At 35.6% G+C, this 23,051-nt stretch overlaps 3 protein-coding genes across 4 annotated transcripts; 2 read left to right on the top strand and 1 right to left on the bottom strand.

Annotated features, from left to right (window-relative positions):
* The first annotated feature begins 3,859 nt into the window (after positions 1–3,859).
* LOC104222551 (protein PIN-LIKES 6-like) lies at positions 3,860–9,904 on the top strand. The gene is made up of 11 exons (XM_009773791.2): positions 3,860–4,012; positions 4,740–5,186; positions 5,590–5,669; positions 5,753–5,877; positions 6,124–6,245; positions 6,624–6,833; positions 7,119–7,193; positions 7,789–7,889; positions 8,885–8,937; positions 9,101–9,295; positions 9,400–9,904. Exons 2-11 carry the CDS (start codon positions 4,992–4,994, stop codon positions 9,519–9,521), a joined length of 1,278 nt encoding a protein of 425 aa, XP_009772093.1. The 5' UTR covers positions 3,860–4,012; positions 4,740–4,991; the 3' UTR covers positions 9,522–9,904.
* Positions 9,905–10,550: 646 nt separating this feature from the next.
* Positions 10,551–14,320, top strand: LOC104222552 (uncharacterized). The gene is made up of 5 exons (XM_009773793.2): positions 10,551–10,962; positions 11,919–12,089; positions 12,449–12,577; positions 12,833–12,997; positions 13,609–14,320. The coding sequence occupies exons 1-5, from the start codon at positions 10,744–10,746 to the stop codon at positions 13,981–13,983; spliced, it is 1,059 nt and encodes a 352-aa protein (XP_009772095.1). The 5' UTR covers positions 10,551–10,743; the 3' UTR covers positions 13,984–14,320.
* Positions 14,321–15,418: 1,098 nt separating this feature from the next.
* On the bottom strand, positions 15,419–22,541 carry LOC104222553 (uncharacterized). Of its 2 annotated transcripts, none has more exons than XM_009773794.2 (9): positions 22,342–22,541; positions 21,519–22,192; positions 21,066–21,142; positions 20,724–20,892; positions 20,518–20,606; positions 20,221–20,385; positions 19,973–20,050; positions 16,724–16,827; positions 15,419–15,910 (listed from the first exon to the last, which is right to left on the bottom strand). In XM_009773794.2, exons 2-9 carry the CDS (start codon positions 22,168–22,170, stop codon positions 15,805–15,807), a joined length of 1,440 nt encoding a protein of 479 aa, XP_009772096.1. In that variant the 5' UTR covers positions 22,171–22,192; positions 22,342–22,541; the 3' UTR covers positions 15,419–15,804. The 2 variants fall into 2 exon arrangements, with proteins under 2 accessions (XP_009772096.1, XP_009772097.1); XM_009773795.2 differs by having other exon boundaries at positions 15,582–15,782.
* Between the last annotated feature and the right edge of the window lie 510 nt (positions 22,542–23,051).

The raw sequence follows: 23,051 nt of genomic DNA, 5'->3' as shown, positions 1-23,051 counted from the left end.
ATTTATCATATCTTTTTATATAGTAATTTTACCTCGTATCATACTTTTTTTTTTATAATATTGCAAGTTTATTCTTCATATTGCTGGTACATGATATCATGAAATGACGGCAAACGGCACAATTTATCCAAACATTGTATTCATCAAACAACACAGTACAAGACAATACAATAGTACAATATATTATGAAACGATATGTAACAACCATCCAAACAAGCTGTTAATGTAAGAGAAATTCTGGCATTGGTATTAATTAGTTTTTGTTTATTTTTCTAACAGTTCTTTTAAAAATAAATTGTGCATGTTAACATTTCTTTTGTTTAAATGTGTGAAGTGACAAAACTAGTTCTAGCATTGGATCTGTTTCTGTATTTGGTCTATATATGACAAATTAAAGTGGGGATAAATTTGTATGTCAAATCTTCTCTTGTACAAGTGTAATAAATATTATTTTGTCATATTTTATTAAGAGCATAATATCACAAAAAGAGTATCCTATGAATTCTATACAAACAAACGTAAAAAGTAGATTTTTTCTCGAATATATTAATCACACCAAATCATAAAACCAAAAAATCGTTGAAGAGACCTGGAGTGGCTTGATGAAATGAGTTTCTTTTATGTTACTTGTCATATTTTTATTTGCACATCTTTATAAAATAATATTAATAATAAATGTTATTGGATTAATTTATGCTTTGATCTTTCAGCACATTAAATTCTCTAATAAATATACTTCTTTAATGCGAAGAGTAAAATTGAAGAAATTCATTAATATTAGTATATATATTGGAATAATTATTTTTGACAAACATATCAAATAAATGGACCGGAGGAAGTATAGTTCTATTCCTAAATAGAGAATTTAGGATTATTATTATTATTATTATTATTATTATTATTATTATTATTATTATTATTTATGGTATCTCTTTTTAGGCATCTTTTTTTTGTTAAAATAGCACGGTCTAGCCAGTTTTCGGACTGGTCATTCAAAAATAGCCAGCGTTTGCCAAGTCATTAAAAATAACCATTATTTTGCTGCAACAGAGACCGGTCCAGCATAATATACTGGAGTTCGGTGCACTTCTGTATGAACTTCCAGCATATTATGCTGGACCAATATACTTTGTTGGCTCCAGTATAATATACTGGAGACTGGAGCACTAGTGCTCCAAACTTCAGTATATTATGTTGGACCGGTATATTATACTGGAGCTCCAGTATATTATGCTGAAGTATTTTTTTAGATTTTGAACAGTATTTTCGTTAAGATTTATTTTTACATGAAAAGTGGTTAAATTTCGATTACTTTTAAAATTGTGGCTATTTTTGAATGACCACCTGTAAATTTGATTATTTTTTAATTTCTCCCTTTTTTTTCTTATCACATATTTTCTCTTATTCCAAGCTATGGGCCCCTTTGGCCATAGAAAAAGATTCTTTTTTTGAAAAACTATTCCTTTCTTTCGAAATCATTGTTTGATCATGAAATTTTTTATTTTTATTTTAAACTCTAAAAAACTATTTTTTAAAAAGTTCACTTTAGATTACTTACAAAAATTCAAAACAACCCAAATTTATATATACGTTCAAACACAACTCTAATTTTTAAATATTATTTTTATTTAAAATATTTATATTATTTTACTTTTTTCGAAATTTTATAATTCTTATGTCCAAATGCGCTCTATATGAAATATCTCTGTTATGGCATCATTATTCTTCTTTTGACCCACTACTGATTGAAATGTTGAGTTTTTATACATAATAAAATGTACAAATAAATGTGCCTAACAGAAACTTGCCACGTTGCCTCCATGTTTCGCTCGTTACATAATTATAGTATCATTAATATATTATGTACTAGCTCTCTTTTTCTTCAATTAATTAAGCAATAAATCTGTACATTGCCTATATAAAAAATAGGGGGAGGAAATGGAATATCAAACAAAGAAAAAGACACATCAACGCTCCCCCAAAAAAAGAATCCAGAATAAATCTCTCTTTCTCTCTCTTCTTAATTCTTCTTAATTTCTACGTAGAACAATTATTTATTTTGATATTTAAGACACATCAACTACTGTATATTACCCGTAAGAGGAATTAAAAAAAAAACTTAAAAATCGAATCAAACACTATATTTCAGTGTAATCACCACTAATTGAAAAGAAGCCATGAGCTTCTGTCAATTCAGGATAAAATCAACTATTCATCGATTTAACACTTTTCAATTATTGACTGCGCGTAATAATATAAGCTGTCTTTTGGAAATACTCTTCCATATTTAAGATGTAAAAGCGAAATTATAAGTTGCTTGAAAGAAAGAACAACTAGAAAATTATTTACTGTTTCTTCCGATCCACAATAAGTGACCAATTTATTTTTAGCATATTCATTAAGAAAATACTAAATTCTAGATGAAAATAATTAGTTACTAAACTACCCTTCATTAAATATTGCACCATAGTTATAGTAGTACTTACTTCTCTTCGGAGTAAATGACTTTTTAGGGATACGTACATAAGAGTAATTTTGAAAAAATAAATTGAATTTTTTCTTGATTATATAAATAGACATTTTTTTTGGACCACAATAAAAAAGATAAATTAATCACTTATTATGGACGGAAGAAAATAGCTGTAATCACCAGATCAGATATTTGCAAATTGTTTTAGCCGAAGAATCATAGTTGAGTGACATAAGCTCATGTGTAACAGGATTCTAACTCACTTGTTGGTATAATAATATACTCCACCGAGTGACGGAGCCAAATTTTGCAAATTGTGTTTAAGGTTTAATATATTTTTATAAAAAAGTATATACATATTATAATATCTTATATATTTAGTATAATTTTTTGATGAACGATATTCAACTGAACACCCTTCACTCTATGTGGCTATGGCTATATATATATATTTCGTTTTTAGTCCGTTTAAAAGCGGATGACCTTTTTTTAATTTGAAAAGAATATAATTTTAAACTTTTTATTTTATTCTTAATTAGATGATTTATAGTCACACAAATATCTATGGATAATTTTAGATCACAAGCTCAAAAAAAATTCATTCATTTTTAAATTTCGTGCCCCACTAAATAGGTTTATTCTTTTTGAAAAGAAAAAAATATCTTTTTTGTGGTATTATTGGAATTGACTCTCATCCTTTCACAGTCTTCATCTTAGTACTTTTTTCTCAATGGAAACAAAAATACTATGTCATTTTATCCGTCTAAATTTTATTTGATAAAGTTACTTAACGATATTTATGTTGGTAAAAAATAGCAAATATCCCATAAAATTAATCAAAGTGCGTGCAAATTAACTTGAACACCATAATTATTTTAAAAAAAAATGAAGAAAAGGTTAACTTGAATATCATCTCTCATTTTATGGGAAAAAAAGTAATCCCTCCGTTCCAATTTATGTGAACCTATTTCCTTTTTAGTCTGTTCCAAAAAAAAAATCTCTTTCTAAATTTGAAAATAATTAGAACTACATATTTCAAACAAATTTGGCATAAATTGAAAGGGAGTACTATATAAAAGGAAAGACAAAAACAAGTTATTTGGCAGCTAAAAAAGAAAGATAAAAAGCCTGTAAATAGAAGCCAGGTGTCCGGTTTTGAAAGTACTAGAGTACGGAAGAAACGTCCAAATAAATAGGGGCACTATAGTACATAAAAATATTTGTAGGGGTAAAAATGTCAATTAATCAAAGAAAGAGGAGCTTTCCAAGATCATGTGAAATAGCTTTTACTCTGTATGGGAAAGGAAACCAACGGAGGAGAAGCCAACGTTGGTTGGTGGGGTCATACTTCTTTTACGTATAAATGACACAAATTGCAATTCTTTTCTCAAACTCCCATTTTTAAACCTTTTAGGATTCTGAGCAATATACTTCTTCTTCTACCCTTTGGCTTCTATTTCATTAGCTTATAAAAAACCAAAACACAAACCCAAATACAAAGAAACGTTAATTAGCTTTGTGGGGTGGAGAGACCTTTTATTGGTTAGTAGTTTGTTTTTTTGATTTCTACTTCTCTGTTTTTATATTCTTTTTATTCTGTTTGAATTGCTAAGCTCTTATTTGATTACGTTGATTTATAATTCACATATTCTTAACGTGTAAGTGTGATTGCATTTTGTCATAAGCTTTGAATTATTTTTTTTGGAAGGTTTCTTAATTCTGTGATTAAAAACTTACCATATTCTTGTACCTGTTGTAAAAAAAAAGGAATCTTTTATTGTTGGAAAGTTGTTTTTGGCGCTTGAAATCTTAATTTATGTTATGGGATTTCTCAAATTTGTCTAAAGTTTTAATTTTTGGTGGTTTTTTTTCTGAATCTGAAAACCCCCTTTAAGCCTGTGATACCAGGGGCGGACCCAAGTGGTGAGGAGTGGGTTCAACTGAATCCGCTTCGTCCAAAAATAATACTGTGTATATGTATAAATTATGGCTAAAGCAAGGTAAATTTTGTATAGAAATTATTTTTGAACCCGTTTATACGGCTTATACCGCTTATGTTAGTTATGGACTTCTCCGACTGAACCCGCTTGCCCAAAATTCTGGGTCCGCTACTATGTGATACCCCCACAAACACACACATCATATGTGTAACCTTTTGGAATTGTTGCAGTTGTTAGTAGGATTTTGTTGCTTTGTCAACTACCTTCTACTATATAGAATTTTGGATTTGATAATAATTGGAGCTCTTTTTTTAAACTTAATTTTGCAGAAGGGGAGCTTAACTGTTGGACCAACTGAGCACTACCTGCCAATGATTTGAACTTTCTTGGTTTTTTGGACTGGAAGTTAGATAAAGCTCAAATATTTTGGGTTTATTTTGTATCTGGCATAGTTTCTTGAAAAAAATAGCAGGACCTTCAAGGCCGAAAAGGGAATATTTTCGGCTTTTTTGGAGTGATTTTTTGGATGATCAGGAAATTGTTTTGTCTTTGAGGGAAGCAGTTAATAAGGTAGAATAGAAATGATGGATAGAGTGCCAAGATTGCTTATGGAGGTTCTAACAGAACCACAACGAGGAGGAGAGTCTTTACTCGGGTCGATTAAGATTGCTGTTTTACCGATTGCAAAAGTTTTTACCATGTGCTTCTTGGGATTTCTTATGGCCTCCAAGTATGTTAATATTCTTCCGGCTAATGGACGGAAGCTCTTAAACGGGGTCAGTACTCTTTTATGCTAGCATTACGTTAAATCTTTTTTTGGAATTAGCTCAACTGAATGTTTACTCTTGAAAGTGGAAATAAAGTCAAACCTCTTTATAGTAGTCTAGTTGGTTCCGGATATTTTTTGGCTGCTATAGTGAAGTGTCGTTATCGAAAACATATATTATAACATGATATGGAAAATTAGTTCCAAAGAAAATTTGGCCGTTATAGTGAAGTGTCGTTATAGAGAAGTTTGACTAGCTCAATTGAGTCCTCAAATATCTTTGCGATAGATGTTATGAAGTTATATGAGAGATGACACTTGTTTTGATTCCTACTGCAGTCCATAATCGTAAAAGTGGTAAGTTTTAGCTTTTTTGTATCTCTAATAGATAATATTACATGGTTTTGATGCAGTTGGTGTTTTCACTTTTACTGCCCTGCTTGATATTCTCTCAACTTGGACAAGCCATCACATATGAGAAACTGCTTCAATGGTAAGGATTATATTTGTGGTCATTTTGTAATGCAATGCCCAATTCTACAGTATTTTCGACTCACGTTTTCTTCATTTTATCAGGTGGTTCATCCCTGTTAATATTGTTATCGCCACCATATCTGGTTCTATTATAGGTTGCATCGTTGCTTCAATCGTCCGTCCACCATACCCTTATTTCAAGTTTACTGTTGTACAAATAGGCATTGGTAAGTGCTCCATCTAAAGCTAGTTTCATAGTTAGCAAGCACTTATTTTCGTAGTCTCTTGAATATTTTAAATGACTCAACTTCCTGTATCTTTAATTTCTTTTTATTTTGGTGGTATGGAATTGACTGCTACTTAGTGAAAATATTCCATTTCAGCTTGTAACTATCTATCCTATATAATGTCTTGGCATGTGTAATTCAAGACCTGATTTGTTAGCTTATTATTCTCTTTTAATTTCTACGCAGGGAATATTGGAAATGTTCCACTTGTTCTGATAGCTGCACTATGTCGGGATAAATCAAATCCTTTTGGTGACTATGAGATATGTTCGCGAGATGGAAATGCATACATCTCATTTGGCCAGTGGGTATGTATGAACCCAGAATTGATGGTTTCTATGCCTTTATTGGAAATTTGTCTTTCTTGGCACTTTCTAAGTTTTTTCACTACTGCTTGTTTTTGCATTTCCTTGACTCTAAATTCTGAATTTTGCCTTATTTCCTCCCTGATCGAGGCAAGGATGTCTCGTGAAAGTTGACCATTTTACTGCCAAGCAACCAACTAATGGAAATTTCTTTGCCATTTTGTTTTTCTCTTTAAAAAACCCCTCCCTCTCACACCCCGACTTAAAAAATAAAACCGCAGCTTTTGCATTGAAACCCTGCACCTAGTATAGAAGTTTGCATCAAACATGAAACTTTAAAATGCATGATGAGTAATGGTATTATTTGGTAAATATGTGTAGGTTGGTGCAATTGTTCTCTACACCTATGTGTTCAATATGCTCAAACCTCCTCGTGAAGGCACTTTCGACGTTCAAGATGCAAATCTTCCTATCAAAAATCCTAACAGAGATGGCTCGCAGAGCCATCTGACAGCTAGTTCACCAGAGCAAGTTCCATTACTTACAACAGATGTAGCACCGGCTGACTCAAGTGGTTCAAAGAAAGAAAAGGTGAGACAGATGCGTTAATTTTTCCCTTGGCCCTTTACCCATAGTTTTAATGTTGCCAATCAGTAGAAATAGTAATCCCTTATATGATAGGGAAAAAATGTTAGAACTTTGGCATTAGGGTCAAGCTTACTATTGCGGTGGTGTCAGAATTAGTTTCTCTTGTTATAACTCTTGGTTTTGTGATGCTTTGCTGACGAACCTATAATTTTGAATTCTTTTAAATATGGGGTTTGGCTAATGATCTTGATTATACTGGTGTTTGACTGCTCATCACTTTCCTTGCAGGTTAAAGAGTTCTTTAATTTTCTATATGAGAAACTGAAGCTCAAGCAAATAATTCAACCTCCTATTATAGCTTCTGTAAGTTCAATATCTTGGCATGGATCCACATAAAGAGCTCTCTTCAATCATATTTGTGCTCCATATTATAAATTTGAACATTGATAAACTATACAATGAATCATCTTTCACCTGCAAAATGCTTTAAACTTTCTATTTTCTACTGTGCAAAGTTGCATTGAGACAATTCTGTAGTATTATTCTTGGGAAGGCTTTATTTTTCAGTAGGAAATACTTTTTCCAGGATATGAAAAGAATAAGAATAACTATGACCTTATCCTGAACTATCGATTTTTACTCCTTCGCAATCAAATGCATTCGTTACGGCTTTCCTGAGTTGCTATTTGAGATTTTCCTGATTTCCCTACTTGCTAATGTGTTACTTATGAAAATGCGGCAACTAAGAACTCCATTTAGCTGTGAGATTTACTCAAGTAATTTTTACTTATCAAAAATAAAATACTCTCCCATGAATATTTTAACTGTTCTTCAGATCGACAATGTTTAGTTCTGGGACCTTTTGGGGGCCAATGAGGAGCTGAACTGCATAATTCAATTATATAGTTGTCAATTAGAACAATTTTGATTATTGCTAAATTGCATGTTCTTTCAACAGGTCCTAGCCATTATCATAGGATGCGTGCCAATCCTGAGGCGACAGGTCTTTACTTCTGATGCTCCACTGTACTTCTTCACTGACAGCTGTTTGATTCTTGGGTAAGTTTTACTTCATTGCAGAATCAGTTTTAAGCAACTAAGGTGTTTCCCTCAATAAAAAGATTCCTATTTTATCTCCAGTTACTGTTTGCTGCAAATAGACAAGACATCTCACCTAATGGTCCTGTAACATGATAGCCTAAGAGTTTGCCTAAGAATTTCTTACATCAGTACATAATACATATTCCTTTTTGATAGTTTACATCAGTATATATTCTTACAGAATTGAGGGACATCTGCTTTTATTTTTTCCACTAAAATAAAATGACATGTGATAAGATCAGAGGCGGACCCAGGATTTGAGCAAGACGGGGCCACCATTGTATGCTAATCACCAGCGATTAAAAAAAAAAAAAAATATATATATATATATATAGAGAGAGAGAGAGAGAGAGAAATAGATTTCTTGGCAAAATGGGTGCTATGGGAAGAGAAGGAATAAAATTAATTAAGTTGACTATTGTGTATTAGTACTAACTATAAATGAAATAAAAAAAAAAGCATCTTGTTATTAAATATAAATTATATTGTATCCGAAGAACTAAAATATTAATAAAGTTGACTATTATATATTAGTACTAATTTATAATTGAATTCAAAAAAAAAAAAGATAAAGTAAAAGATAAAGCAATTTGCTATTGAATATAAATTACGTTGTACTCACAGAAGGAGGAGAAAAAAGCTGAAGGGGAGTTTCGAACCTATGTCCTCAACAAAGTTGGGAATTTAAGGGCCCAAAGCAACCACTTCTCCCATACATCTCTTTGTTTTAGGGGGCACACTTAAAATATTTAAGGGGTCCCATATATATGTACAAATATATATTATATGTATATACAACGTTTTTACCGAGGCTAACGGGGTCACGTGACCCCTCAACCCACCACATAGGTCCGTCTCTGGATAAGATTATTCTTCGGGTCCAGTCGTGGAAATGCTGTTTTATGTAAATGTCAATAAAACCTCTGAACGGTTGTTATATTTCTTGTTACCAGGGATGCCATGATTCCCTGCATATTGTTGGCTTTAGGAGGCAATCTTGTTGATGGTCAGTAACTATTCTTTATTTCCTTTTTTCAAAATAATTTTTCTGTTCCTCCTCTAGTTTGTGATAAGAGTTCCATGTCATTCAATAGTTTTCCAAGGATGTTTGAATTCTGATGTTCCGAGGCGCTCTTATTTATTGCTTGATATTTGAATATCTTCTGCAGGACCAGGACCCGGTAGTTCAAAACTTGGTCTAAGGACAACCGCTGCAATTGTCTTTGGACGGCTGGTTTTGGTTCCTCCAACTGGACTTGGCATTGTCATGTTAGCTGATAAGCTTGGATTCCTTCCCGCTGGTGACAAAATGTTCAGATTCGTACTCCTCCTTCAGCATACGATGCCTACATCCGTACTTTCTGGTAAAATACATTCCTTTTACAGTAGTTCTGAAACATGTTACATGCATGCGCGATGGTCTCTGACTCCTGTGTATTTGTGTTTAATTAACTTTTACTCTGTGCAGGTGCTGTTGCCAACTTGAGAGGATGTGGGAAGGAGGCAGCGGCGGTATTATTTTGGGTTCATATTTTTGCTATTTTCTCTATGGCTGGATGGATCATCCTCTACCTCAACATACTGTTTTAAGTTAGGATCAAACAGCATTGCTACAAAGAGTAAAAAGAAGAGATCTTGAGATGGAAAGTTTTTATTCCTGTTACCAGGATCGCGCCAGCCTTTCGAAAAGCAGCTGTTTTTAGCTCATTCAATTGCCTCATCATTGTTTGAGATTAAGAGAGAGATGTATTGATATTATGTAGGAATATTACCTAATAAATCTATAAGTATAATTAGTCATGATGGAGCTAACTAATTGCTCCTTATTTGTTATTGGCTTCTTCTACTGTATAACCTTAGCTTATGCTACCTTGAAACTGGCTATGTCAAAGATGGACTTGGCATTTGGCAAAGACAAAGATGACACTTGATGTTCATTTGAGAAAATAAGTAATCAGGAATTATTTGTGGTATTTGTTGTCAGGATGCAATAACATGGGTTAGTTACTATATCTTAAGAAATGGAGTAAATAAATACACTATCGTTTGCCCCCAAAATGCAAGATCAAATTTGGAGTTTGAGATTACTATAAGGGGTCAATTGGTTGGGACATAAGTTATCCTAGGATTAATTATCCCGGCATTGTTATCCCATCCTCACAAGGATAAACATAACACTATAATCCCGGGATAATTAATTCCGGGATTAGTTATACCACGATTTTACCCCAGCGAAACGTGCGATAAACTCATCTCAAATTTAGTTTCAGAATTAATTATCCCTTATCCGTCATACCAAACCAGCCGTCTATAACTTTAAAAGGACCTAATAATTTCAAAAATATATTATTTTCACATATTCTTACAATAAAAGATAAGATAAAATAGAGGTTGGGTCATGTTAGTTGACCTAGCCCTACTTGATCCAAGCAAACTTTGGACGGTTTGAATTATGATTTAGCTATTGATTTGATTCGTCCAACTTTAACCCAATCCGCCCAATTAATTGTCTACCTCTAAGTAATAGCACCCTCCAAAATAAAGAAAAATTAAGAATAAATTAATTCTCTGATCTTTAATGCTGAATAGTGTCTAACTTAAAAGGAGGAAAGTTAGTTAAAGACGTTATATGGCCTTTTTCCCGCACATTCACTCTCCCCATCACCCGCCATTCTTTTCTGTAATATCCATAATCCAATCTTCGCATTAATTTGGTGGTGGAGCTGGCGATCTTGGCCCTGCCTCTGGCGGTGCTGTTTCTGTTCTACTTCTTTTTCTTGATTTGAATATTCGCCTAAACAAGTAAAATAAAATGGCATACAGAAGGAAGCAGGGGATGAGCAGATCATCCACTTTCCAGGAAGAGACCATTTTCCGATCCCCTGCGGACCCGAAGCCGCAGGGGATCAGCAGATCATCCACATTTCAGGAAGATAGCATTTTTCGTGCTTCCTCTGGAGATCCTTTTTCTTCTTCGTCTCTCGCGGCTCAGGCCATCAGAGCCTCAGCCGCTTATCGCGATCAATCTCAGGTCCTTTTCTTCTCCTTCATTCCAATATAATTGTCAAGCTCCGTTTTGCCAATTATATGCATGCATTGCCCAATACAGTGGCGGAGCCACATGTATTCACGGGGTGTCAACATCCCTTCATCGAAAAATTATACACTGTAGCTACGTTAATTTTTTTTTTTAAATGTGTATATGTACTACATATTGACACCCTTTGGCTTCGTCGTGGATTTACTATTTTATATTCTGACCCCCTTAGTGAAAATCCTAGCTCCGCCGCTAGTCTTGTATATGATCTCCAATTTCTCTGGCTTTTGTGACTCATCCCTTTTCACATGTCAATTCTTCTCTATTTATTGCTTTATATTTCTGATAGCAAAATTTATGAATAAAAATTGATTCTTAATATCAAGAATTTAAACTTTACATGAAATCACATTAATCAGTAGGGACTCTCATTATGGCACATCTGATATGTTGTATTAAAGGGTACAACAGAAATATTTCTTGCTGAGCAATATATTCCAATCATGAGCCTTGGCGTAATTGGTAAAGTTGTTGTCATGTGACTAGGAGGTCACAGGTTCAAGGCGTGAAAACAGACTCTTGCAGAAATGCAGGGTAAGGCCGCGTACAATAGATCCTTGTGGTCCGGCCCTTCCCCGAACCCCGCCCATAGCGCGAGCTTAGTGCGTTGGGCTGCCTAAATTAACTGGGAAATACATTTCCATCATGAGCCTTGGCGCCATTGGTAAAGTTACTGTCATGTGACTAGGAGGTCACGGGTTCAAGCCGTGGAAACAGCCTCTTGCAGAAACGCAGGGTAAGGCTGCGTACAATAGACCCTTGTGGTCCGGCCTTTCCCTGGACCCCACGCATAGGGAAAGCTTACTGCACCGGGCTGCCCTGTATGCACCGTTGAATAAATACATCGGCTCTAATTAATTGGTGACACTTGTACTTGCCATCAAAATCAGGCAGCTGCAGCTCTTTCCAATGGTTATACATCATTTACGCCGAGTGCAAATGAGGGAGGTGGTTTATGGGGAGTTGTAGCTAGGAAAGGCAAAGAAATTCTTGAAGATGGTAATCATATCTCCCACCTGCAATATGAAGCTCCCAACAGCAGCATCCGAAAAGAAAGCCAGGTGATAATTTATAGCCCTCTCCTTTCTTCTCATAATACATGCACAATTCCTCATTTTAAGTGTCTATATATCTGTAGTGGTAGATGACAGTTAATCCTTTTGTACATGATCCGAGCCCTTACCATCGCACAAGTCTTATAACTGACCTGATTGTGCAAATATTTTTTACATTATCAATCGATAGAACTTAAACTCTAGGTGGATAAGGTAGTGAACTAACGGTAACAAAGAGGATCATGACTGATCTATGAAAAAATGGACTGACTGAAGTTGATTTTCACCAGAGTATTTTATAGTTTCTCGGGTTTCCCTGATCAGGTACATGCCCTGCTTCAACATAATTTTTTCTTGAATTTCAGGGAGGAAGTACAATTGCTGAGACATCGCAAGATCATGTGTCGAGTGTACGAAGCCCATGGCAGATGCAAACGACTCGGCCACAAACACAAACAACGAGTCATGAAGATCAACTAAAGGATTCTCGCGACGTAAGGTGGCAACTTGCGTGATATATGATGTATTTATGGTTCATGTATTAAGTATCTGAATATAAGTTTTTAACACTAACAAACCGGCCATTTGAGATCTTAAGTAACTGTAGCAGCTAAACATGAAAACAACGTATTTTTCTTTTGGCAAGTACCAGCATGATTTATATTATTTGCATAGTTTTACTATGATGTTCGTGTTATCTACTTGCTGGGGAAAGAAATGCATTATTTGGTCTGTCATTTTGGTTGCAGGTGGCAATGGCAACTGCAGCAAAAGCCAAACTACTACTACGAGAGTTAAAGACTGTTAAAGCAGATCTTGCGTTTGCGAAGCAACGTTGCTCTCAGCTAGAAGAAGAAAATAAAATACTTCGCGAGGCTCGGGAGAAGGGAGACAATCCTGCAGATGATGACATGGTAATTTTTCACCTATTAGTACATATTTTGTTCTTCTTTCCCCTTAGTAAGCCTTCATTCTATGGTACAAAAGTATAAAACTTGCAGAACATTAGTGAAATTCAACCTGTTAGCACACATGGTATATTAGAAAGCAAGAATATACATAGTTGACATGTAAGTTTTTTTTCTGTATTTTACTGACTAGTCCACTTCAGGTACAGTGTGTCAACAAACCAGACTATTATTTCTGACCACTATATAATCTATAATTTACCCTTATGGGGTTTGATGTTCATGGCATTTAGCAGAAGTACAAGTGCTAAATCAGAAAGGGAGCCTTGCCGTAACTGGTAAAGTTGTTGCCATGTGACCAGGAGGTCACGGGTTCGAGCTGTGGAAACAGCCTCTTGCAGAAATGCAGGGTAAGGTTACATAAAATAGACCCTCGTAGTCTGGTCCTTCCCCGGACCGCGCATAACGGAAGCTTATTGCACCAGGCTGCCCTTTACCCTTATGGGATTTGATGTCCATGGGATTTAGCAGAAGTACAAGTGCTAAATCTTCTTGATGTTGTTGTCTAAATCAACTCTAAAGATTGAATTGTTTCCTATTTACTGCGATTATTTCAGATACGGCTTCAACTAGAGACGCTATTAGCAGAGAAGGCTCGACTAGCACACGAGAATTCAGTGTATGCGCGTGAGAATCTCATATTAAGAGAGATTGTAGAGTACCATCAACTGACAATGCAGGATGTTGTGTATTTGGATGAAGGCTTTGAAGAAGTTACTGAAGTTTCTCAAATACCTGCAGTTTCAAGAATGCTTTCTGCTTCCCCTCCTTTATCCCCTAAATCCATGCATTCACCATCTAGATCCTCCTCTCTCACAAAGGAAACTGCTCTTGGTTCACAAGTAAAACCAAATCATCAAAACAATGAAAATTCATCAAGTTCCAACATTTCAACTTCAACTTCCAAGGGGAAAGATTTATCAAGAAAATGATCAACTCTTGTTTAACTGCCAATCTTGATTTTCTGATTTTATCAATAATTAATATTTGTCAAGTATTATTCCATTTTTTGTTTGGGATATGGTTGGTATGAAGGTGAACTAAGAGGAATTTTCCAATGAGGTGTCTTGTATTTGTGGTGCTTCTTTTCTTGATTGGTTCATTCTTTTTCTTGTATTAACGGCAATGTTGCGTGGACTCTACAAAATACTGTCGTTCGGTAACGGATCCTCCAAAAATATACTACTTTTAAAGGATCCAACACGCACCTAACGGCATTTTCGGAGAGTCCGAGCAACATAGATTAATGGATGTGTATTATTTGGTTTTTCTGCTCAGCATAGAGAAGCCAGCTCAATACTCCCTACTTGAATTTGATTGTTGCTTTGCCTCTTTCAATTTGTTTACTCTTTTCATCTTTTCTTATAGAGATGTTAAATGGAAAGAGCTTAAGATAAATGAAAAATAGTTGTCTCTGACTCAAAAGATAAATGACTACTACTTATGTTGCCAATAAGTCTTGTCAATGAACTTAAGAAATAAATGGTCTATGAAACCATGGACTCCTAATAAACTAAAATAAGGAAATATATTGTTTAGAATTATCGAACTTACTCCAGGAAACAAAAGTTAGGGAAAACTATATAATTATGTTAACAAGAGATATTATTAGATAGCACGCTGATATAATTCTCTAAATTCAACTATATCTAAAACAATTTAACTAACTATAGTGATAAATTATAGGGATAATTTTAAAGATCTCCCTCTAGGTTTCGCTTCATAACACTAGTCTCCCTTGTGCATTGAATAAAAATCATAGCAAGAATTTTGATGTAGACTCCAGCCATGGCATATTAAACTTCAACCGCATTATTGTATAAAGCGAGTGCACCGGAAAAGAACGGGAACTTGATTGGTTAATCTTGTCTTCTTAAAGAATTGCGGATTCCTAAACCTAATAAGGGAAAGCGATTCTACTCCAATTGCAATACGGATTTAGGAGAGCCTATGTAGAATCTTTTCTTCCTTTATTTTCCTTTCTATAAGCAATGGATATGATAATAACCCAGCATCAGCTCAAATAAGAATGAGGGGTAATAATAAAAATGATTTGGCTAGAAATAGATCTCCCATTCGAATAACATTTTATCATCCAAATACAAATTTTAACAACTCAAGTCAAAAGAACACTATTTTTTTACGTAAACAAATTTCTTGAAAGAAAGATGTACTAATCAAAAGGCAATACTCCCCCAGTAGATCTTCAACTCCTTTGGCCTAGTACAACCTTCTTTCAGTATATTTGGTTGTATTATTATAAGTTTCTTTGTCAACATGACCCTGAAATTGTCGTCGAGAGCATTGTCTTTCCAGCAAACCAAATAAGCTTCGAGCCACCCAAAACTTTTAAAAATCTGAACATCATTGGGCACAATAATGCAACTTCTTCATACCATTGTTTAGGAAATGAATTTTTTTATTTTTTTTGATATGTTGATTTAGGGGATAGAAATATACATCTGACAATTTAGCTATTTCATACATTGTACACTTGGTAATTCTGTTGATTAATGGACCGATACAAATATTTTCTCCTCACAAACGTATGAACAATAGCCCGCTCCTTGTTATGGAACCAGATATAAACAATGGCCTCAGAGACTGTTTACCACCTACTACTTTCTGGAGGCAACAGATCAGATACTGAACTAAGTGTTAATATCGCTTTCCGTGGATGGCTGATCCGCTATAGCTCCTCGTAGTGAAGTTGGCAGCTTTAACGGGACTCCTGCTCAACGACAACTATTACTTCAGAATAACTGGAAAAAGAGACTAGTTGAACCATCACCAAATGATTTTAGATCGGCAGGTTTAACTAAAGCCCTGCACAGAGGGCACGTCCTCTCCCTCTCAAACCTGGCACACAAAATAAGTACACCATCAAGCCAACTGAAAGATGGTATTACTTAAAACACATTGAGATAACAAGAAATATGTGTTTCCTGATTCTCATTCAATTATGAACTATTCCATGCTCGTTCTCCAGGTATCAAGAGGATGAAGAGGAAACAAGTAATTCTTCGGAATCAGGAGAAAGCATAATTGCACAATATTAATTTGCAAAATGCAGTCTCTGCAGAAAAATGGGTCAAGAGAAAGAGCAAGGAATATGCTACCCTAGTTCATTCTATAAAAGACAATATCCTGTCAAACTAACTTTGATGAGGAAGAACAGGCAGAACAACCTCTGGTAAAGACCCTCCTCCATCTCCAATTGTAAGGTTCAGGGTTCAAGTCACAAAAGGAGCAAACTGGGATAGCGCAATTGGACTCCTGGGTTTTGGGGGAGAGGTGGGGTTTCAGGGAACAACGTTTAGCATATCAAGAAAAAAAATCACATCAATATACTTTAGTTGATAAACTGAATCGGAGTCATTTTGCTTGGATGTAAGGAAAAGAGGAAAAAATCCTAGCTCTAGGGGTGGAAAATTGCGTTACCAACTCAAGGTGAATAAGCGCAAAGAAACTGAAGAAAGGGATATCAAATATTCCTTGTGTATGGTTCATGTGTTATTTGCAATCCCCTTGTGCTCATTACTTCACAACTACCAGGTGACAATTGAGATAATGAAGATCACTCCATTCTAATAACAGGTTATACATCATGCATGAGCCATGCTCAAAGAGGGTCAAAGCACAAATGGTTGAAGCAAAAGGCAGAAAACTGACCATTCAGAAACACAGTCTTCGCAAAATAAGTGTTTACAACGTAGTAAGATTGGTGTATGCATTTTCTCCTGGCAAATAGCGCAGAGATCCCCCGCTGCATTGACCTGCAATTGATCACATCGTCTTAGAGCTTCAGCAAACACTTAAAGCAAACAGTTTGGTTAGTTTCTTGCAAATACTCATCAATATCCTACAGCCAAATTTTACAGTGGATGGTTTTCTCATCTTATAAAGACCATTACAACTCTGGCAGCTTTTTTTTTTTTTTTTGATGAAGTAAGAGATATTATAAAAAGCATCAAGAAGATGCAAAAGAGCACTGTCCAGGTGCTAATAACAACTCTGGTAGCTTTTCCCCAACTCAAAACAAATACTTGAATTTTTCCCCAACATAGCTTCCATACAAAAACTACTCTTAACACCTGTGAGCGTATTTTCTTTTTCCTTTTTTTTTAATTAAGTTGACACCTTAAAGACCTCTGTAGAGCTCTTTCAAACCATTGTTTACACAGAATTCGACCCAACTTGCAAAGGCACCAACATCAAGAGATGGTGATATACTTCATTATGATACGTTATTTGATGATTAAACTATTTTTAAACATAACAAAAAGAGAAGGATGTAATTTCCCACCCAAGCCCAATACAGAGGGGGGTAAGCACATGCTTTCATGAGTTTTGTAGGTGAAAGAGAAAGAAGACAAACGACCAATCAAAATATGGGAAAGATAAACCTGCTGATGTAACATGCTATAGGAAAGTGAAATCCAGAACACGAATTCATAAAAGTTGATCCCAGTGAAAAGGTATCTTGCTTAACAACTACCTCATGCAAAATTAGCATGAATTACAACAATAAATAGCAGGTGGCGTAAAGGAAAACCACTGCGAGAATAAGAAGTGGCATATAAAGACACGACATCCTCATATAACAGATAGAAATCAATGCACCCAAGGTGTGGCTTAGTGGCCAAGGAAGTGGGAGGAGAACCATGAGGTCTCAGGTCCAAATTCCAGTGGAGACAAAAAAACACTAGGAAATCTTCCCATCTACCTAAGCCTGGGTGGGAAGAGTTACCCTATACTTATGTTGGTGGGAGGTACCAGGTATCTGACGGAATAGTTGAGGTGCACAAGCTGTCCTAGACTCAATGGTCATCCAAAAAAAAGAGATAGAAATCCATGGTACAATAACATGCCAATTGCATGAGGCAATCGATAAGCTAGAAATTTAACTAAAAATGGAAAAGCGTATGGATAACATTTTGGTACTCATTTAAATGACAGCGAAAATAAATAATATCTCAAATGTTGGCAAATAACATTTTAAAAATATATCTATAATAGTACCAAAATTCATGATTATTTAAGTAGTTAAAGAGTTAGACTTGCCTATTCCAGCCTAAATTTCCACTTTTCCTTTTTACTCTGTGTTGAATAAATTCACTTTTGCAGAAAGAAAACTTTAGTTTCAAAGATTAAATGGGGAAAAAATCGTACTGAGAAGAGTAGAAGCCCGTCTAGGCAAAACAAATAATACTTCGTATAAGTTATCTATGATTCTCTTACACTCTTCTCAATAATTTTTACTCCATGTTTATCGTTGAAGCTAAAAGCTAATCCTATATACACATGCGTCCCCCCCCCCCCCCAAAGTACTAAAATAGTTCACCTTCTCAACTATCCTTCTATAACCCCAAAGTCAATCAAGAAATCAATTTGAAAAGGATGGAAAAGTTCATTTGGGATCTTAAATGATATTACTGATTATGTATTGGTCCTTTTTGTTCAAATGATTAGTCAATGTCTTTTTATATGGTATTAAATAAATAAATTAAACTTTTGTTTTGCTATCAAATGCATTTAATATCTGAAGTAGTTATTTGAGGTGCTAAGCAAATCCTGAAGTCCGTCTGCTATTCACTAACTAGATCTTAGATATAGAGGGCTCAGTTAGTCATCTATTTTATTTGTTTGTTTATTTATTTATCTTCAATTTTTTTGTGACAAGTGTTAGCTGCCTAATTATATATGGACTCCACCCCCTTCTTCCTCCCGTTTTCTAACTTCTCTTTTTCTTTTCCTTTCTTGCTAAGGATTCTTTGTGCTCATCTCCTCCTTTGCATCAGATAGCATGGGACTCCGATTAAGTGTCAAGAAAGTGAAGGTTTCTTTTTATGATGTTGGTGTCCTTGCCAGCTTATATGCACAAGTGTTGGCTAAACCTGTCCGCCGAGGGGCTAGAGCTGATGGACTCATACTGAGTGTCGTACCTGAGATGTGATCTTGAGATCTTCAGGTTGTTACTTCTTTGCCTCAACTATTCAGGCATCCTCATGTGGACACAGTAATTGTTTATTGATAGTCTCTCTCTTCAAGATAAATATCAAGCACACTCCTCCAAGGGAACTCTCACAGTCGGCACCATAAAACAGAAGACGCCACTCTTTCTTCAAAGGGAAACATCAACCACTAACCTCAAGGGATTTCTCAAAACATTGATGGATAAAGCAGATGGCCACCAATAAAAATGCTGAAGAGCAAGGCATGAATTGCTTTTGCCACATCCTAGACCAGAGGGGAACCTCTCCAACACCAACAACAACAAAAAACCCAGTGAAATCCCACAAGTGGGATTTGAGGAGGGTAGTGTATACGCAGACCTTACCCCTACCCTGGGAAGGTAGAGAGGCTCTCCAACACCCAATATGTTAAATAAAATAGCACCATACTAGAGGAAGATTTTTTCCCCCATTCTACTCAAAGTAAAAACTATAGTTCCAGTAGACAGAGCAGCAACGCAATCCTCAAGCATACTCATATGATGAAGGTTCTAATCTGAAACTTATGCCACAGAAAAAATTAATACTTGAATAGGATTGTTAGACATTTAAACTGAAATTCCCCTGAGGCACGAAAATTTACAAAATCCTCAGGTGATGTATCTTTCTTTTTTTATTGTTTGTTTGATAAGGCCTCAGGTATAAGTTTCTATGCTGGAAGTCCTATGTTTGCAACTATAGAATTCTAAAGTTTGGAATATCGAGTTCTATGTTGCGTTATGAGCCTCTCTTGTGTAATTCTTATTTGTCATGAGCAAAGGAAGAGGAAAACTATCTTACTTATCAAAAAAGAAGAGGAAACCAACTTACAGCAACTTCAGGATACATAACTTCTTCTTTTTTTGAGAAAGAACTTCAGGATACATATTATCAAAAAGTTTTTTTAAAAAAAAGGAAACCATGTTACCTGTTCAGGGGTCGCATATACTCCATAGTGAATCTCCTTACGTGACAGCGCCTTCAGAGCTGTGAAGAAAGATTGGACCTAAGGAATATGAAGGTAGGATCAGATGAGAATTAGTTAGGTTATAGAAATGACAATGCCGACCCTTAAAATTAAAGAGATTAAGATATTGTCTTATCAAGACAGAAAGATTAAGATACTGAAGGACAAAGAATAAATGGAAGATAATAAGATCGACTTAAAAAAGGTACCTTCTCGACAACAGAAGTCAGCTTAAAAGTTAGATACAGCCCGGTCATTAATGATGAAAAGAGGCTTCCGTATTCCTTGTTCAAAAAGAAACGATACCAAACTGGCGCTGGAAGCAGAGCACGATATAGCAGTACAAGATACTCAACCAAAGTTAGCAATTGACCCTGTGAAGAAAATAACTTCTCAGAAAGCTTCTTTTTTCCCTTTTATACACATGCACATAGAACTGAGCATGAAAGAGATAATGCCTATTAAGAAAATGAGAGGGTGGGTAAATCTATCTACATTGCTGTCACCTGCTTGCGGTAGTTCCGGCCCCTGCTATTCTTGTAATACATCAGCAGAAAACATTTGAAGACCATTGCTGCCTGGCGAACCAAAGTATCTGTAAGGAAAGCAAAGTAAAAGAAGTCAACTCTATGATATCGTATTAAACTATTCACACATTGAGTCCAAATGCTGAGCAAGAAATTCTAATTATGACAACTTCACAAGAACATACCATTCACCATGATTATGAAGATCGCATGCCAAAAAGGAGGTATGGCCTTTGGTGGTAGCATCAACAATGGATACAAAAGATCATCATTTCGGTACCACCAATAAAACCCAACTACATAACCGCTGAACAGAAGACATACACCGATCAAAACAGAGATTTTCCTCTCGCCCTGGAAGGAAGAAGAAGATCAATAATTTCAATGTTCATTAGTATGAGAAAAGTATCAAGCAGAAAAGGGCAGGAAGACAGATTAAAAAGCACATCAGTTCCTTTTTCTTTTTTTCTTTTTTTTTTCTGTTTTTCCCTTGTAGAGGGTTGGTGTTGTGAGGACATTTGCATCACCTTAAGTGCAGTCTGCTTCTTTACAATATCATTTGACTTGAACATGACGGCAGCGATCAAAATTGTAACAAAGAAACCTGCGGGTTCATGCACAAGCAAAGAGCAATCTTGAGAAATACTAACTTATGGAAATTAAAGTAATGCACAGTAACCCTCAAACACGCAAAACAAGAAAATTGATAGCCATCACAACGTTCAACAGAAAACGGCAGAGCATAGATACCATCACTAACCCACCCACCACCCACCCCCAACCAAAAAAAAAAAAGAATTAGCTACCAGAAGAGAGAAAGGACAAGGAAAATGTTGCCAAACACTAGCCCCAAAATAACAGAAAACGCAAAGAAGCATCACTAAATACACGATACAATTGAAAATACAAGCAAGAACTGTATGCCGGCCAGTTTATTATGAAAATCACTTAGTTACCATAGAGAGGAAACAGTAATATACCTTGCAAATGCTGCCGGATGAAAACAATCAACAAAAGCAAAGAGAACGGAATAATTTGCTCAATCCACCTAGCAGCCTGCTGTATATCATATCTTTGGTAAGAAGACTCCCTATTATTAACACCAGCACCGTCAGCAGCCCCCGTATCTGCGCTTCCATTGACACCATCTCCCGCCCCTCTATCACCCGGTTGACTCTCCAATGCTCCGACTGAAGCTGCAGACCCCGACCTTGAAATTGGCCTCCCGAAACCTTCATTTTGCCCATCCACTTCCCTCACTGGTCCAACACCAACAGTCCCAACTCTATCATGATCTTGCTCGCCCGCACCAATAATCCTAATTGAAACTTCACCAGAACCACCAGCAGCAGAAGCTGGTGATGATGCCCCAGCGTTATCATCATCCACACGGGACTGAAAATGATCGCGGACCCCACTGTTTATCAAACTATCGGATTCTGAATGATTTGACCTTGTCCTTAAAATTCCAGAATATTCCAATAATGTTGATAATGGCGCACGAAATAAATTCGAAGCAGATAATTGCACTCCTCCTCCATGTCTTCTAGAATTAATACCAATATTGCTACTAGTCGATGAAGAAATACCTCTGTGTGCGTCCGAATTTGTACCGGACGCTTCCATCCGCATCGCCCTAACCCTAGACCCAACCCTAATTCATAGATAAACAATTTCACATTCATAAGCTCCAATTAAACAAAAAATAACAATAATAAAAGCTAAAAAATATAAATAAACAATCATCATCCTATACTAAATAACGGATACTTTTAGTTTTATTACATAACGTGAAAAGCTCACCTTCGATATGGAAACGCCGTGGAAGAACCTATACGATCAAACAGAGAATGAATCCTTCACAGAAATGAATATTTACAAACCCTAATAACTTGATTAATACAATATTGATAGTAATACGGATCAGTCAACGCGGCGAATCAACAGTGTCTCTGAAAAATCAAAGATGAAAAAGTAATGAATTATCGCATTGAAAATGCAACGAGGCGATGATAATGAGAGCGAATCGAGGGGGAAGGGGGGGGGGGTTGGGGGTGAATCGAACTTCTGGGTTAAGGTTTTTGGGGTTTGGGGGGAGGGGGAGGGGCTCTATCAGGCTATCTGACTTTTTGGACTTTTCTGAAGGCGCTCTCTGAAATGGAATGTGCGCCAGAAGAAGAGAGCTAAAACAATCACATAAAATGGTGTGGGTAATGGTAAAATTACATTTTTATAACCGTCAAAGCTATACTTATTTGCTAATAAAATAAAGATAAATTTTCATAAATCACTACGGTTTAGAGCCTAAATTAGTATTTTGTAATACGTAATTATAGTTTGTTTAATATCATTTACAGTTATTGTTCAATGGTTACCAGGCGAATACAAAGCATATAACATATATCGACTCTACTATCAAGGCGAAATAAGCAACTATTCAATTATTATAAAAGATATAAATTGTATCGACTGTATTACCAAAGATGTAACTTATATCGACTGTATTACCAAGG

This window comes from Nicotiana sylvestris, chromosome 12 (genome assembly GCF_000393655.2).
Source record: "Nicotiana sylvestris chromosome 12, ASM39365v2, whole genome shotgun sequence".
Classification (NCBI taxonomy): Eukaryota; Viridiplantae; Streptophyta; class Magnoliopsida; order Solanales; family Solanaceae; genus Nicotiana; species Nicotiana sylvestris.
Note: the sequence above shows the minus strand (reverse complement) of the source record. Positions and strands in the feature narration are given on the sequence as shown.

What these genes read in the sequence shown, in the direction of transcription:
- LOC104222551 (XM_009773791.2), top strand. Translation starts at nt 4,992, where the DNA reads ATGATGGATAGAGTGCCAAGATTGCTTATGGAGGTTCTAACAGAACCA. An exon ending in TATGAGAAACTGCTTCAATG is followed by an intron (nt 5,670 to 5,752) that starts GTAAGGATTATA and finishes TCATTTTATCAG; the next exon opens with GTGGTTCATCCCTGTTAATA. An exon ending in GCCTACATCCGTACTTTCTG is followed by an intron (nt 9,296 to 9,399) that starts GTAAAATACATT and finishes TACTCTGTGCAG; the next exon opens with GTGCTGTTGCCAACTTGAGA.
- LOC104222552 (XM_009773793.2), top strand. Translation starts at nt 10,744, where the DNA reads ATGGCATACAGAAGGAAGCAGGGGATGAGCAGATCATCCACTTTCCAG. An exon ending in GCATCCGAAAAGAAAGCCAG is followed by an intron (nt 12,090 to 12,448) that starts GTGATAATTTAT and finishes CTTGAATTTCAG; the next exon opens with GGAGGAAGTACAATTGCTGA. An exon ending in ATCCTGCAGATGATGACATG is followed by an intron (nt 12,998 to 13,608) that starts GTAATTTTTCAC and finishes CGATTATTTCAG; the next exon opens with ATACGGCTTCAACTAGAGAC.
- LOC104222553 (XM_009773794.2), bottom strand. Translation starts at nt 22,170, where the DNA reads ATGCGGATGGAAGCGTCCGGTACAAATTCGGACGCACACAGAGGTATT. An exon ending in GCCGGAACTACCGCAAGCAG is followed by an intron (nt 20,386 to 20,517) that starts GTGACAGCAATG and finishes TTTTCTTCACAG; the next exon opens with GGTCAATTGCTAACTTTGGT. An exon ending in TATATGCGACCCCTGAACAG is followed by an intron (nt 16,828 to 19,972) that starts GTAACATGGTTT and finishes GATCAATTGCAG; the next exon opens with GTCAATGCAGCGGGGGATCT.